This window comes from Carcharhinus amblyrhynchos, chromosome 28, assembly GCF_965287045.1.
Source record: "Carcharhinus amblyrhynchos chromosome 28, sCarAmb.v2.hapA, whole genome shotgun sequence".
Lineage (NCBI taxonomy): Eukaryota > Metazoa > Chordata > Chondrichthyes > Carcharhiniformes > Carcharhinidae > Carcharhinus > Carcharhinus amblyrhynchos.
Window position 1 is genome coordinate 35,333,547 of NC_137351.1, and position 14,373 is coordinate 35,347,919.

Sequence of the window (14,373 nt, forward strand, 5' to 3'; positions counted from 1 at the left end):
GGGATTTTCCGCTCCCATTCAGGTGGGTTTGGTGACAGGAGCAGGAAATCTTGCGAGAGGCCCATTCCTCACCTTTCCTGCTGATATGAGAGGAGCTAAGCTGCATTCTAGATCCGACAGAAAGCTCCAGACTGGATATGATGACAGATATACAGCACGTCCTGACCAGGGAACTCCTCTATGCTGTTGTTGTGCTAATCTGAATGTAAACTCAGCTTCAAAGATTCGCGGATTACTCTTCCGTGTTCTAGCATGTTCTCCCTGACTATCGGCATCAAGAAAATGTTGGGAATGGGACAGGGTGCCATTTTCCCAATCCTGCTCACCAAAAATGACACCCTGCTGAAAATAGTTAGCAAGTTCTGCTTGTGTCCTTGAGTCCACGGTGACAACCAATCTGTCTCTTGATGCAGAACTTAATACTCACTACAGGAAAGTAGTTACCACCTTTAGCCCATTCACAAAACCAACATCAAACTGAGTCTGAGGACCAAGGTGCTGGTTAATGAGGCTGGTGTTCCCAGCACTTTACTGAAACATGGTGATGTACAGAGATCGAGAGAAGAAACTCAACACTGATCATCTTCACTGTGAGGTGCATTCTGGGCATTTCAGGAAAGAAAAATACATCATCCTTTCAAAATCAAAGTTCTGAAGCACAATGAACACCATTCAGCAAAGACATCTGTTGTGGCTGAGACCGCTTTTCCAGATGGAACACAGTCTCACACCCAAGGACTTGCAATGGAACATTCCCCAACACACTGGGAACCTCTACAAATATCTCCAGTTATGAGCTCGAGTGGGAAACTACTGAAAATTACTTATTTACCCAGGAAGAAATAGGCAGGAAAGTCCTAGTGTAACTGCTGAATAACTACAGAACCTCACCCCCTCTCCTCCCCCCAAATCATACACTAACCCCTCTTCCCAACAATGTCCCCCCAGCCTCCTGACTACCCTCCAATTCCACCAAACACAACTACCCCTCCAGACCACAGCAAGCTCCCTCACTACCTGACTACACCTCCCTACCCAACCTGACAAACCCCCACCTCACCTACCATCTCATCCAACTGCTCCCTATTCCTCGACCACTCTATCCATTGGCTGACTTGCCTCACCCGCACGCCCACTCCGAGGATCTTGCTTCTCCCTTGAAGGACTCTGAGGAGAAACTTCAGAAGAGGAATGATCTTCAACTCCAGACAAGGCTGTCACATCTGCATCGTCCAAGACTAAATTCTTGGATGAACTAAATTCCTGTCAGACTGTCAGGAAAGGGAGAGATGAGTAGGCAGCAGTGAGAGAGGTACATTTCTCTCTGTGAGAGGCTGTTACACTCTGAACAATGAGAGGACCAGCTGAGAATATGGAGACTAACAACCTCATCTTCGTGATGAGAGGAAATTCCTGGGGAGAATTAACTCTGAGACAGATACTGCAGCTTCAGATGTGCTAAAGATTCTGGGCTGATCTCCAGCTCTGAAGGGGCGGAAACTTTCAGCTGGGGCAGAAGCCTGGGTCCCAGTGACCGTCACCCTGGAAAGACACCAGCACTCTTACAGTGTGATCCCTATGGATTAGACACAGGCAAGGAATCCTTTCCAGAACATTCTTCATGGGAAACAGGCAATAGGTTCAGCAACACAGTCCAGCGGACTACAACCTGAATATTGCTTTGGCAATACAGAGACAGCAGAGGAGGAATTATTCATTCTCCAGGACCACAACCTCCAAGATGTCACTCAGTCCTGCGAAGGATTCCTCCTCATCCCTCTCTCAGAGCTGACATTTTGGGTCCAACAGGTCTTCATGAGAATGTCAGAGTCTCCTGCAGTGTTTTCCATCTCATCTCATGAAGAACTGAGGGTTTCAGAACCTCTGTGTCTGCCCAGTCATCAGTCTCTCTCTGAAAGAAACTTACTGCCTGAGTGTAGAAATGTCCTCACTTTCTGAGGAATTCCCAAACTAAAAGGTTGAAAATTGGTGCAGGAAAGACAGTAAACTTTACTCCGATTCTGAGGACATTGTTAATGTCACCGCCCAATGGGAAGGCACACTGATTGTGAAGGACACAGAGTCGATGACCCTTCACCGTCTTGTAGCAAAGACAAGCAATAATCCTGCAACAGAAACAAAAAATGCTGGAAAATCTCAGCAGTTCTGACAATGTCCATAGAGAGGGAATAGAGCCAACGTTTCCCATCTGGGTGACCCTTTGTCAGAGCAATAATTCTGCCTCGGATCGGAAGGTCCGTTCTGCCTGGACCGTGAAACTTTATCTGTTGGATGAAGGGTTATTGGCTGAAGCCAATTGAAAGACCAGAACCAGTATCAATTTTCAAAGAAACCGGAGCACCCGGAGGAAACCCACGTAGACACGGGGAGAATGTGCAAACACCACACAAACAGTGACCCAAGTCAGAAATTGAACCCGGATCCCTGACACTGTGAAGCAGCAGTTGCTCACCACTGTGCTGCCTGTCAGGATTAAGACTATCCACTCTCCCTAGGAACTCTGTCAGATCGTCCTCTTCTGGACTCTCCATTTCTTGGATGGGATGTGTTTGCTGCTACGTGCCCCCCCCCCCTCCCCGCTCTGCAGCCGCTTCCCCCCCCCCTTGTCGCTCTGCGCCACACCCCACCCCGTACTGTTTCCTCTGTGTGTTGCATTCCCTGCCCATTGTAGCCAAGCTGCATTGTTCTGTTCTTCCTCACTGAAACCCCTTTCTCAGTGCTGTGTTCTGTTTTATTCCAGACAAAGTGGTGATATCATTGTTATTGAGGTGGAAAACCAGTCTGGATTCCAGCGAGGCAGGGTAACGGCCGTACTGAAGGCAGAAACCATGTCTAAAGGCTGGTAAGTGCGTGAAAAGCAAATGGAAAGCTGCTGAGAAAGCCCACTGCACAGTCAGTAAGTCCCAAAGCTTGCCTGACACACAATAGGGACAGTGTGTCAGAGACATGGTTTACAGCCAAAGTATTTCTAACTCTGTGCTTAAATTAGGGTGGGGAAGTGTTTGAAACCAATCTGACATATTGCTGGATTCGATTAGTTATATAACTGTGTTAGTAACGTCATTACTGTAAGGGGCATCTTGACAAGTATATGAATGAGGTGGGAACAGAGGGGTACGGTCCCAGGGAAGGGTTTGGGGTTTTAGTTCAGCCGGACAGCACGGTCGGTGCAGGCTTGGAGGGCCGAAGGGCCTGCTGTAATTTCCTTTGTTTTTTGTTTAAAGTAGATCGTAGTTACATTAGAAACTATTTGAACACATTGTTCAGCACAGGGCTGGGGTCACAGCGCAGAGCTGGGGTCACAGTGCAGGGTTCGCGGGGGTCACAGTGCAGGGTGGGGGTCACAGTGCAGGGTGGGGGTCACAGTGCAGGGTGGGGGTCACAGCGCAGGGTTCGCGGGGGTTGCAGTGCAGGGTGGGGGTCACAGTGCAGGGTGGGGGTCACAGTGCAGGGTGGGGGTCACAGTGCAGGGTGGGGGTCACAGCGCAGGGTTCGCGGGGGTTGCAGTGCAGAGCTGGCGTGGGGCCACAGGACAGGTGCAACACAGGGCAGTGATACAGAGACTTGTTGCTATAACATGGATTATTCCAGTTCACTCCTTGATCTTTCTGAATAACCATTTTCTAAAACAAAATATTTGAAAATTTGGGAATATCTGCCAAGGTTCCTGTTTCTTAATTCTGTGACATCTCCAGGATGCTCAGTGCAGTTAGAAAGGTGCTCGCGAGCACATCCTGCTGTTTGTTGCCTCCCTATCTTACACAGGACGATCCCACTCTGATAGTCCTGTCCTTGTAAGGGCAGTTACATGTAACTCACCCGCTGCACTCTGGCATTCCCCGTGTCCAGAGGTGCCTGGGCATCTCACCTGACAAAGGAACAGCGTCCCAAAAGCTAGTGGCATTTACTACCAAATAAATCTGTTGGACTTTAACCTGGTGTTGTGAGACTTCTTACTGTGTTTACCCCAGTCCAACGCCAGCATCTCCACATCATCTCCAGGACAGACAGACAGACAGTGCCAGTACAACTGTACACTGCCAGTACTGATTCCCAGGCAGTGGGCTGGCTGCTTCTCACTCTTCTCCAATAGGCAGGCCCTGTTTTCCACTCCCCCTGGTACAGAATATAGATGTGATTCCTGTCACACAACCCATTCTGTATTAGCCTTTGTTCTTTGCTTAGTCAGGTCTTGAAGTGTAAGCAGCCTGTGGCTAAGCTAAAACCACTCAGTTCTTGTGCAGTTTTATGTTCAGGCTGTAACTGAGGTTTTAATTGCTTCTTCTTTGCACAAAGCTTTCGGTAACAAGAATCTGAAACACCACAAATGTAAAAGAGCTCTTAGAAAATAACGAAACATTGGAACTGTACAGCACAGGTGGAGGTTATGGACTCTGTGCTAGCTGGAACAAACCTGAGGGGGTAACAGAGAGGGTCAATGAGGGTAATGCAGTTGATGTGATCTACACATCAGTTGGGGGTAGGGTGTTAGCGTGGATAGAGGATTGGTTGTCAAATAGGAGGCAGAGAGTGGGGGTTAATGGGTGCTATTCGGATTGGCGGTTGGTGACCAGTGGAGTGCCCCAGGGGTCGGTGCAGGGGCCTCAGCTATTTACCATTTATATAGATGATCTGGAGGAGGGAACCGAGTGTATGGTGTCGAAATTTGCTGATGACACCAAGATTGGTGGAACGGCAAATTGCACGGAGGGTGTGGAGAGTCTACAGAAGGATCTAGATAGGCTGGGCGAATGGGCCAAGAACTGGCAAATGGAATTTAATGTTGGCAAGTGTGAGGTGGTCCACTTTGGTAGGAATAATGGTAGGAAGGATTATTACTTACGTGGAGACGACGGTGCAGAGGGACCTCGGGGTCCTTGTGCATGAGTCGCAAAAACCCAGCTTGCAGGTGCAGCAGGTGGTCAGGAAGGCGAATGGGATGCTGGCCTTCATAGCGAGGGGGATTGAATATAAAAGTAGGGAGGTCTTGCTGCAGCTGTATAGGGCATTGGTGAGGCTGCAGCTGGAGTACTGTGTGCAGTTTTGGGCACCGTACTTACGCAAGGATATTTTGGCCTTGGAGGGAGTGCAGAGGAGGTTTACTAGGCTGATGCCGGAGTTGAGGGGGTTGAGCTATGAGGAGAGGCTGAATAAACTAGGCTTGTACTCGTTAGAGTTTAGAAGAATGAGGGGAGATCTCATTGAGACATATAAGATGATGAATGGGATGGATAGGATAGAGGTGGAGAGACTCTTCCCGCTCAGAAAGGACAGTAGGACTAGGGGGCACAGCCTCAAGATAAAGGGGAGGCGGTTTAGAACGGAGTTGAGGAGGAACTTCTTCACTCAAAGGGTGGTGAATCTCTGGAATTCTCTGCCCGTTGAAGTGGTGGAGGCTGCCTCGCTAAATATTTTTAAGACGCGGGTTGATGGGTTTTTGATAAGAGAGGGGATTAAGGGTTATGGGGAGAGGGCGGGAAAGTGGAACTGAGCCACGACAGATCAGCCATGATCTTACTGAATGGCGGGGCAGGCTCGAAGGGCTAGATGGCCTACTCCTGCTCCTATTTCTTATGTTCTTATGTACATGGACTTCCAAAAGGCATTCAATAAATTGCCACACAGTAGGCTTGTCAGCAAAGGTGAAACACATGGGGGTCTGGAACAGGATTGGGAAGGTGGTGATCACAGCTGTTTTGCAGGCTATGTATAGTCGGAAGCTATGTGGTGGGATTTCCCCAGCGTTCAATACTCAGATCACTATTTTTCCTGATCCATATTAATATCCGAGACTTGGGTGTACAGCGCACAATCTCAAAAGTTGCAGATGTCATAAAACTAGGAGGTGAGCTGTGTGGAGCACGGTGATAAAATCCAAAAGTACAGAGACAGGCTGGTGGAGTGTGCGGACAAAGGGCAGATGCAGTTTAATCTAGAGAAATGTGAAATAGTTGATTTTGGTGGGTGGAATGCAGAGACCAATGGAAAATAAAGAGTAGAATTTTAAAGGAGATTCCAGAGCAGAGGGGGGATTTATGAGCAAATTATTGAAGGAAGCAGGTCAGGTTGGGAAAGTGCTGAGAAAAGCAATGAGATCCTGGGCCTTAGTAACAAAGTGAGAAGCCTCACAACGCCAGGTCCAACAGGTTTATTTGGCAGCAGTAGCTTTCAGAGTCTCAGGCTCCTTCATCAGCCGAGTGAGGACTTGTGTTCACAAACAGGTCATATACAGACACAAACTCAATTTCCAAGATAATGGTTGGAATGTGAATCTTTACAGGTAATCAAGTCTTAAAGGTGCAGACAATGTGAGTGGAGAGAAGGTTAAGCACAGGTTAAGGAGATGTGTATTGTCTCCAGACAGTACGGTGAGTGAGGTTTTGCAAGCCCAGGCAAGTCATGGGGGTTACAGATAGTGCAACATGAACCCAAGATCCCTGTTGAGACCGTCCTCATGTGTGGAACTTGGCTATCAGTCTCTGCTCAGCGACTCTGCGCTGTCGTGTGTCGTGAAGGCCGCCTTGGAGAATGCTTACCCGAAGGTCAGAGGCTGAATGTCCGTGACCACTGAAGTGTTCCCCAACTGGAAGAGAACACTTTTGCCTGGTGATTGTCGAGCGATGTTCATTCATCTGTTGTCGTAGCGTCTGCATGGTCTCCCCAGTGTACCATGCCTCGAGACATCCTTTCCTGCAGTGTATCAGGTAGACAACATTGGCCGAGTTGCAAGAGTATATAGCATGTACATATATGGTATGTGGTACATACTCTTGCGACTCGGTCAATGTTGTCTACCTGATACACTGCAGGAAAGGATGTCCCGAAGCATGGTGCATTGGGGAGACCATGCAGACGCTACGACAACGGATGAATGAACATTGCTCGACAATCACCAGGCAAGACTGTTCTCTTCCTGTTGGCGAACACTTCAGCAGTCACGGGCATTCAGCCTCTGATCTTTGGGTAAGCATTGTCCCAGGCTGCCTTCACAACACACGACAGCGCAGAGTCGCTGAACAGAGACTGATAGCCAAGTTCCGCACACATGAGGACGGTCTCAACCGGGATCTTGGGTTCATGTCACACTATCTGTAACCCCCGTGACTTGCCTGGGCTTGCAAAATCTCACTAACTGTCCTGTCTGGAGACAATACACATCTCTTTAACCTGTGCTTAACCCTCTCTCCACTCACATTGTCTGTACCTTTAAGATTTGATTACTTGTAAAGACTCGCATTCCAACCATTATCTTGTAAATTGAGTTTGTATCTTTACATGCCCTGTTTGAAAACAAAAGTCCTCACTCACTGGATGAAGGAGCGAGACTTCAAAAGCTAGTGCTGCCAAATAAACCTGTTAACCTGGTGTTGTGAGACTTCTTACTGTGCTTACCCCAGTCCCACGCCGGCATCTCCACATCATGTTTATCAACAAACACACTGATTCCAGCTCGATTCCATCCTAAATACGTCACTTCAGAAAGGCATTAGACGCACAAAAGACTCACAAGCATGATTCCAAGAATGAGGATTTTCCCTTATGCACGTTGATTGGAGAAAACAGGCTCATTTCCCTTGGAAACGAGAAGATCTGATTGAGGTACTCAAAATCACAAGGGGTCTGGGCAGAGTAGACAGAGAGAAATTGTTCACATGGGCAAGAAGTCAAGAACCAAAGGACACAGATTTTCAATGAATGACGGAAGACCCAAAGACTTTAAGAGGGAAAGTTTATTATGGATGAACCTGGAATGCACTGCTTGAGAATGTGGTGGAAGCAGATTGGATCATGGTTTTCGGGGGAAATGATTTGAAAAGTAAAAGGTTGTATGGCTCTGTGGAAAATGTAGGGGAGTGGGATTAGCCGAAACGGTGGCACGGTAGCACAGTGGTTAGCACTGCTGCTTCACAACTCCAGGGACCTGGGTTCGATTCCCAGTTCGGGTCACTGTCTGTGTGGAGTTTGCACGCTCTCCTCGTGTGTGCATGGGTTTCCTCCGGGTGCTCCAGTTTCCTCCCACAGTCCAAAGATGTGCGGGTTAGGTTGATTGGCCATGCTAAAATTGCCCCTTAACGTACTAGGATGCGTAGGTTAGAGGGATTAGTGGGTAAAATACGTAGGGATATGGGCCTGGGTGGGATTGTGGTCGGTGCAGACTGTAGGGTCTCTGTGATTCTATGAAAAACTCTCTGTTAAGGAGCTAGCACAGTCACAGTGGGCCAAATGGCCTTTTCTGTGCTATAACCATTCTATGAAATACACATTTTATGTAAGGTCCATACCTCTGTACTGTACTGCATTCCAACTGCCTATTCAAGCTTCTACTTAAACGCAATAAGGGTTTCAGGTAGTGAAGTCCAGACCCCACCAACCTCTGGGTGAAAAACTTTTTTCTGGAATCCACTTGAATCCTTCTATCAATTTCCTTCAGCCTATTCCTTCCCCTTGATTATTGAGTGTTTTGTGAATGAAAATAGGTCCTCGCAATCTACCCCACTAAAACACCAAACCATGTTATGCATGACTGTCCTCAGCCTCCTCTGCTCCAGAGGAAATACTGCAGCCTATCTGACCCGACCTCAGAGGAAAGGGATAGAGAGTGCAAGAGTTACCGTGAATCTACAGATCAGACTGAAGATTAGAGAAAGGATAAAGCTGCAGGCTCTGTATCCGAAAGCATGAAGCATTTAAAACAAAACAGATGAACTGAGAGCGCATTGATTGGCATTACGGAGGCATGGCTACAGGAGGACATGGATTGGGACCTGAATTTTGAAGTGTACAGGATACTTAGGAAGAATAGGAAGTGAGGAAAATGTAGGGAGGTGACCCTGTTAGTTAATGGTGGTTTTAACACTGCAGGAAACCAGGATTATGAAACAGTTTGGGTTGAGATGAGAAATTAGAGGCAAAAAATCACTTGTAGGAATCATAGAAACCACAGAAACCCTGCTATACAGAAGGAGGCCATTCGGCCCATTGAGTCTGCACCAACAACAATCCCACCCCAGGCCCTGTCTCCACAATCACACGTTTACCCCACTAATCCCTCTAATCTACACATCCCAGAACATTAAGGAGCAATTTAACACAGCCAATCAACCTAACCTGCACATCTTTGGACTGTGGGAGGAAACCCGCGTCACCCTAAACTCTTAAAAGAATTGGCAAATGTGATAGTTGACGCATTGGTTTTAATTTCCCAAAACTCCCTACATTCAGGGAAGATTCCATTAGATTGGAAAATAGTAAATATAACTCCTTTATTCAAAAAGGGAGGAAGACAGAAAACGGCAAAGTACAGGCCCACAGGCTTAACATCTGTCACAGGGAAAATGTTAGAACCATTATTAAAAATGTTTTGGCAGAGTAATTCGATAGGTTCAAGGTAATCAGTCAACATGATTTTGTGAAAGGGAAATCATGTTTAATCAATTTATTGGAGTTCTTTGAGGAAGTCACATGCTGTGGATTAAGGGGAACCAGTGGATCTAGGTTACCAGAAGTTCCGTTATCAGTGTCACAGGTAGGTTCACACTGTATACTGCGACAAAGTTACTGTGAAAATCCACACTCCTGTGCCTGTTTAGGTACACAGTGGGAGAATTTAGCATGGTCAATGCACCTAACCAACACATCCTCCAGACTGTGGGAGGAAACTGCAACACCTGGGGGAAATCCATGCAGACATGGGGGGAACATGCAGCCTCTGCACAGACAGTGAGCCAAGCCAAGAATCGAAACCAGGTCTCTGGCACTGTGAAGCAGCAGTGTTAACCACTGTGCTGCCTACAGAAGATAAAATGCCACATATCAAAGGTTATTGTGGAAAATATATAGGGGGTAACATATTTGCATGGACAGAATATTGGCTAGCTAACGGGAAGCAGAGTGTAGGCAAAAGTGGGTCTTTTTTCCAGTCAGCAAGATATGTGGAATGATCAGTCACAGTGATCATGTTAGAGCCTTAACTTTTTACACTATATGTTAATGACTTGGATGAAGGGACGGAAGGTATTGTTAAATTTGCCGATGAGACAGAAAATAGGTGGGAATGTAAGTTATGAAGAGGACATTAGGAGGCCCCAAAAAAATATAGATAGGTTAATGAGTAGGGGGAAAAACCTGGTAAATATAGTGTGGGAAATGCAAAATTGTCCTTTTAGGCAGAAAGAATAAAAACAGAAGCCTATTATCTAAATGGTGAGCGATTGCAGAGCTGTGAGATGCAGAGGGACCTGAGTGCGTAGGCTAGTATACAGGTACAACAAGTAATTGGGAAAGCTAATAGAATGTTATTGTTTATTGCAAGGAGATTGAATACAAGAGAAGGAACATAAGGAATAGGAGCAGGAGTAGGCCATCTAGCCCTTCGAGCCTGCCCCGCCATTCAATAAGATCATGGCTGATCTGTCGTGGCTCAGTTCCACATTCCTGCCCTCTCCCCATAACCCTTAATCCCCTCTCTTATCAAAAACCCATCAACCCACTTCTTAAAAATATTTAGCGAGGCAGCCTCCACCACTTCAACGGGCAGAGAATTCCAGAGATTCACCACCCTTTGAGTGAAGAAGTTCCTCCTCAACTCCGTTCTAAACCGCCCCCCCTTTATCTTGAGGCTGTGCCCCCTAGTCCTATTATCCTTTCTGAGCGGGAAGAGTCTCTCCACCTCTATCCTATCCATCCCATTCATCATCTTATATGTCTCAATGAGATCTCCCTTCATTCTTCTAAACTCTAACAAGTACAAGCCTAGTTTATTCAGCCTCTCCTCGTAGCTCAACCCCCTCAACTCCGGCATCAGCCTAGTAAACCTCCTCTGCACTCCCTCCAAGGCCAAAATATCCTTGCGTAAGTACGGCGCCCAAAACTGCACACAGTACTCCAGCTGCGGCCTCACCAATGCCCTATACAGCTGCAGCAAGACCTCCCTACTTTTATATTCAATCCCCCTCGCTATGAAGGAAGGTTATACTTATGTTCTACAGGGCACGGGTAAGACCACGTCTGGAGTACTGTATACAGTATTGGTCTCCTTATATAAGGACAGATGTAAATGTGTTGGAAATAGTTCAGAAAAGGTTTACCAGGCTAAAACCTGGAAACAGGTGGGTTGTTTTATGAGGAAATATAGGCAAGGCTTGTGCCTGCTGGAGTTTAGAAGAGTAAGAGGCAATTTGATCAAAACCTGTAAGATCCTGAGGGATATTGATAGGGTCGATATGGAGAGATTTTACAATCACACGTATCCCAAGATCAAAAATTCCCACCTGACCCTAATGGATCTTTAAATAGTGCGCTAAATTTTTTTATCCCACCCACAATTCCTGCGGCAGGTGGGACGGGAAATTTTCAGCTGATGTTTCCTTTTGTAGGAGAATCTAGAACGAGGGATCACAGTTTAAGAATAAGGAGTCGCCCATTTAATATAGAGATGAGGCTAAATATCTTCTCTCAAAGGGTCGTGTGTCTCTGGAACTGTTCTCCTGAAAAGGTGGTAGAGGCAGAGTCTTTGAATATTTTTAAGGCAGAGTTAGATAAATCCCAGGAGTTGGCAGGATGCAGAGTTGAGGGTACTATCAGGTCAGCTATGATCTTATGAAATTGTGGAGCAGGCTTGAGAGGCTGAATGGCCCAATCCTGCTCCTTGTGTCTCTATTCTTCATTTATCAATCTGTGTGACCCTGTGTAGTGAAATTACATTTCCTGTAAGGCGGTGACCAGAACTATGCATAGTACAGTAGGTGTGACCCAACTTAGCTTTTAAATATTTCTAAAATCAACGATCCACTCTTTTATTCTGTGCCTCGGCTAATACAGGGAAATATCCCAAATGCCTTCATCACCTTATTTATTTGCCAGCTACCTTTTGGGACCTGTGAAAATTCACTCCAAGATTTCTCTGTTCCATTACACATCTCAGTACTTTATCATTTATTATCTATTCCTTTGACTTGTTCATCTTCCCCAAATGCATTACCTCACACTTTTTCAGAATGAATTCCCCTTGATGTTTTTCGACCATTGATATCACCTTGCAGTCTACACCTTTCTTCCGTGACATTAAGCACACGGTCAATTTTCATATCATTTGCAAACTTCTTAATCATGTCTCTGAGAATCTAAGTTATTGCTATATACCAAAAAAGTCCAGTGTTCCAGTACTCTGTGGGACCCCAATGGAAAGAGTCTTTCTGTCCCACTACCCTTTGCTTCCTGTCACTGAACTCATTTTGGAGCCAACCTGCTACTAGTGCTTTGGTTTTAAGGGCACTGACGTTTCTGATCAGTCTTGTTTGTCAGCAGTGTAGTTTGTTATAATGTCCTAACTGTGTTTTACACTGAAAGAATAGCTGTAGTTTGCACACACACGTCTTCAAAGTAACAACAACAGGTCTCATTGAAAGATTGGAGATGCCGGTGTTGGACTGGGGTGGGCACGATAAGAAGTCTCACAACGCCAGGTTAAAATCCAACAGGTTTATTTGGCAGCACAAGCTTTCGGAGTCTCAGGCTCCTTCAGGTGAGTCTCACCTTCTTCTCACCTGAAGAAGGAGTCTGAGACTGTGAAAACTTGTGCTGCCAAATAAACCTGTTGGATTTTAACCTGGTGTTGTGAGACTTCTTACCGTGCTTATCGAAAGAGACAGTCTCTGCACTGCATAAATTACAAAACTGAAAGTAGAACTTTGACAACACCCTAATGACATCATTATCAAATCATGCAATCAACTCTTAAAGCAACCTGCAACCTTTTTAAATATATAGAATTTGTATTTTTATCTAGAATCACTGATAAGAGACTTTATTACTAACTCCACTCTTTCTGACTCTTCCCCCTCCACCCATTCACAGCAAACTTGTGGAAGCTGCCGTTGTGACAAAGGACACAGTGGTCTGCTGCTTTGAGGATGAGGCCAGGAATTGGAGCCTCTACGTTTGGAGGGCCTGGGGATCCAGGGAATTTGAACTCTTCTATCGGTCGTATGAGGAATTGGCGAGAATGGAGGTCAGCATGCGCAGACGGAGGTAGCCCAGTGAACTTTAATCAGCCCCTCTGCATACGTAAACCTCGCAGGCTGAGGAGGAAAACCTGACCAGAACTCTGTCAATGTGCAATCACTGAGGCTGCAACATCAACCGGATGGAAAAAAAACTCATGACTGATTTTCTGTGGGAAGTTATCCCCTGAAAACACAAGGCCTGGTACGAAACACTGAGTGAATCAGACTGGAGAAATGGATGGACCTCAATATAGCTCCTCATGTACAGAATCCTGAATTCCAAATGTCAGTCAGTATCCCTGCTGCCCACTTCATTTACAGTCAAATATTTTTCTCTACTTGCAACTGTAAACTCACATCTGATTTCTATAAAGAGCTCAAATGGGAAGAATGTATTTATTGTGCAATAAATCTGAAAAAGAAATTCTTTGTAAATAACAAAAGTTCTGAATCTGAATCAATTACAACTTTTATCTTATGGGGTAGAGAAACAGGATTTCTTCATGATTTTCTGTTGAATGAGATCTCTGTTGTCTCTTTCCCTGCAGCTCAGTCACCTCAGGTTAAACAAAGACATATTTGGCTACAGGTGATGCAGGGTCAATTTCGAGCTCCTTCCTGGCAAGATATTAAATTGGAAAATTCTCTGGATGCCAATAAGACAGACAAAATCAAGATTTGGAGCCATGAAGGAGCAGCTTGGAGCCTTGGTGGCTGCACAGTGGACTGTCCCAGTCAGGGATGGCTGGAATTTTACCGCTGTGCCTGCCACAGGAATCAGGGCAGGCGAGAGGTGGACCAGGGAAAAATCCATTGGCCTCGAGCGGAGTTTCTGGTTTTGGAACGAGCAAAGCCCCACCCATTGAGTCCAACCTTTGATCAGTTAAAGACTGGTAACATTTGAAGAGAAAACCATGCACCCAATGCTTTAATCAATGAAGTAAAATAAAGTTTATTTATTAGCCACATGTAAGGTTTACATTAACACTGCAATGAAATTACTGTGAAAATCCCCTGGTCGCCACACTCCAGTGTATGTTCAGATCAATTCATCTAACCAGCATGTCTTTCAGACTGTGGGAGAAAACTGGAGAACCCGGAGGAAACCCATGCAGACATGGGGAGAATGTGCAAATTCCACACAGGCGGTGACCCAAGCCAGGAATCAAACCCGGATCCCTGTGAGGCAGTAGTGCTAACCACTGTGCCACCGTGCCAAACTACACCACAAGATTTAACATCTTTAAACAAATACAAACTTTATTATACTTAAAAGAATTAAACTAAACGAGCAATTTTAAAACTATAACTCGTAATTCTGTATGTTTTACTCCGTACTTCCCCCAAG

The 14,373-nt window shown here is 45.9% G+C and overlaps 1 protein-coding gene across 2 annotated transcripts in view; it reads left to right on the forward strand.

The window, feature by feature from the left end:
- Positions 1-13,166, forward strand: part of lrrk1 (leucine-rich repeat kinase 1) — a 155,498-nt gene extending 142,332 nt beyond the window's left edge. For both annotated transcript variants that reach the window (XM_080214094.1, XM_080214095.1), the window contains 2 exons: positions 2,762-2,863; positions 12,877-13,166. In XM_080214094.1, coding sequence (XP_080070220.1) covers positions 2,762-2,863; positions 12,877-13,054 — 280 coding nt within the window. In that variant the 3' untranslated portion in view covers positions 13,055-13,166. The remainder of the gene's footprint in view (positions 1-2,761; positions 2,864-12,876) is intronic.
- The last annotated feature ends 1,207 nt before the right edge of the window (positions 13,167-14,373 follow it).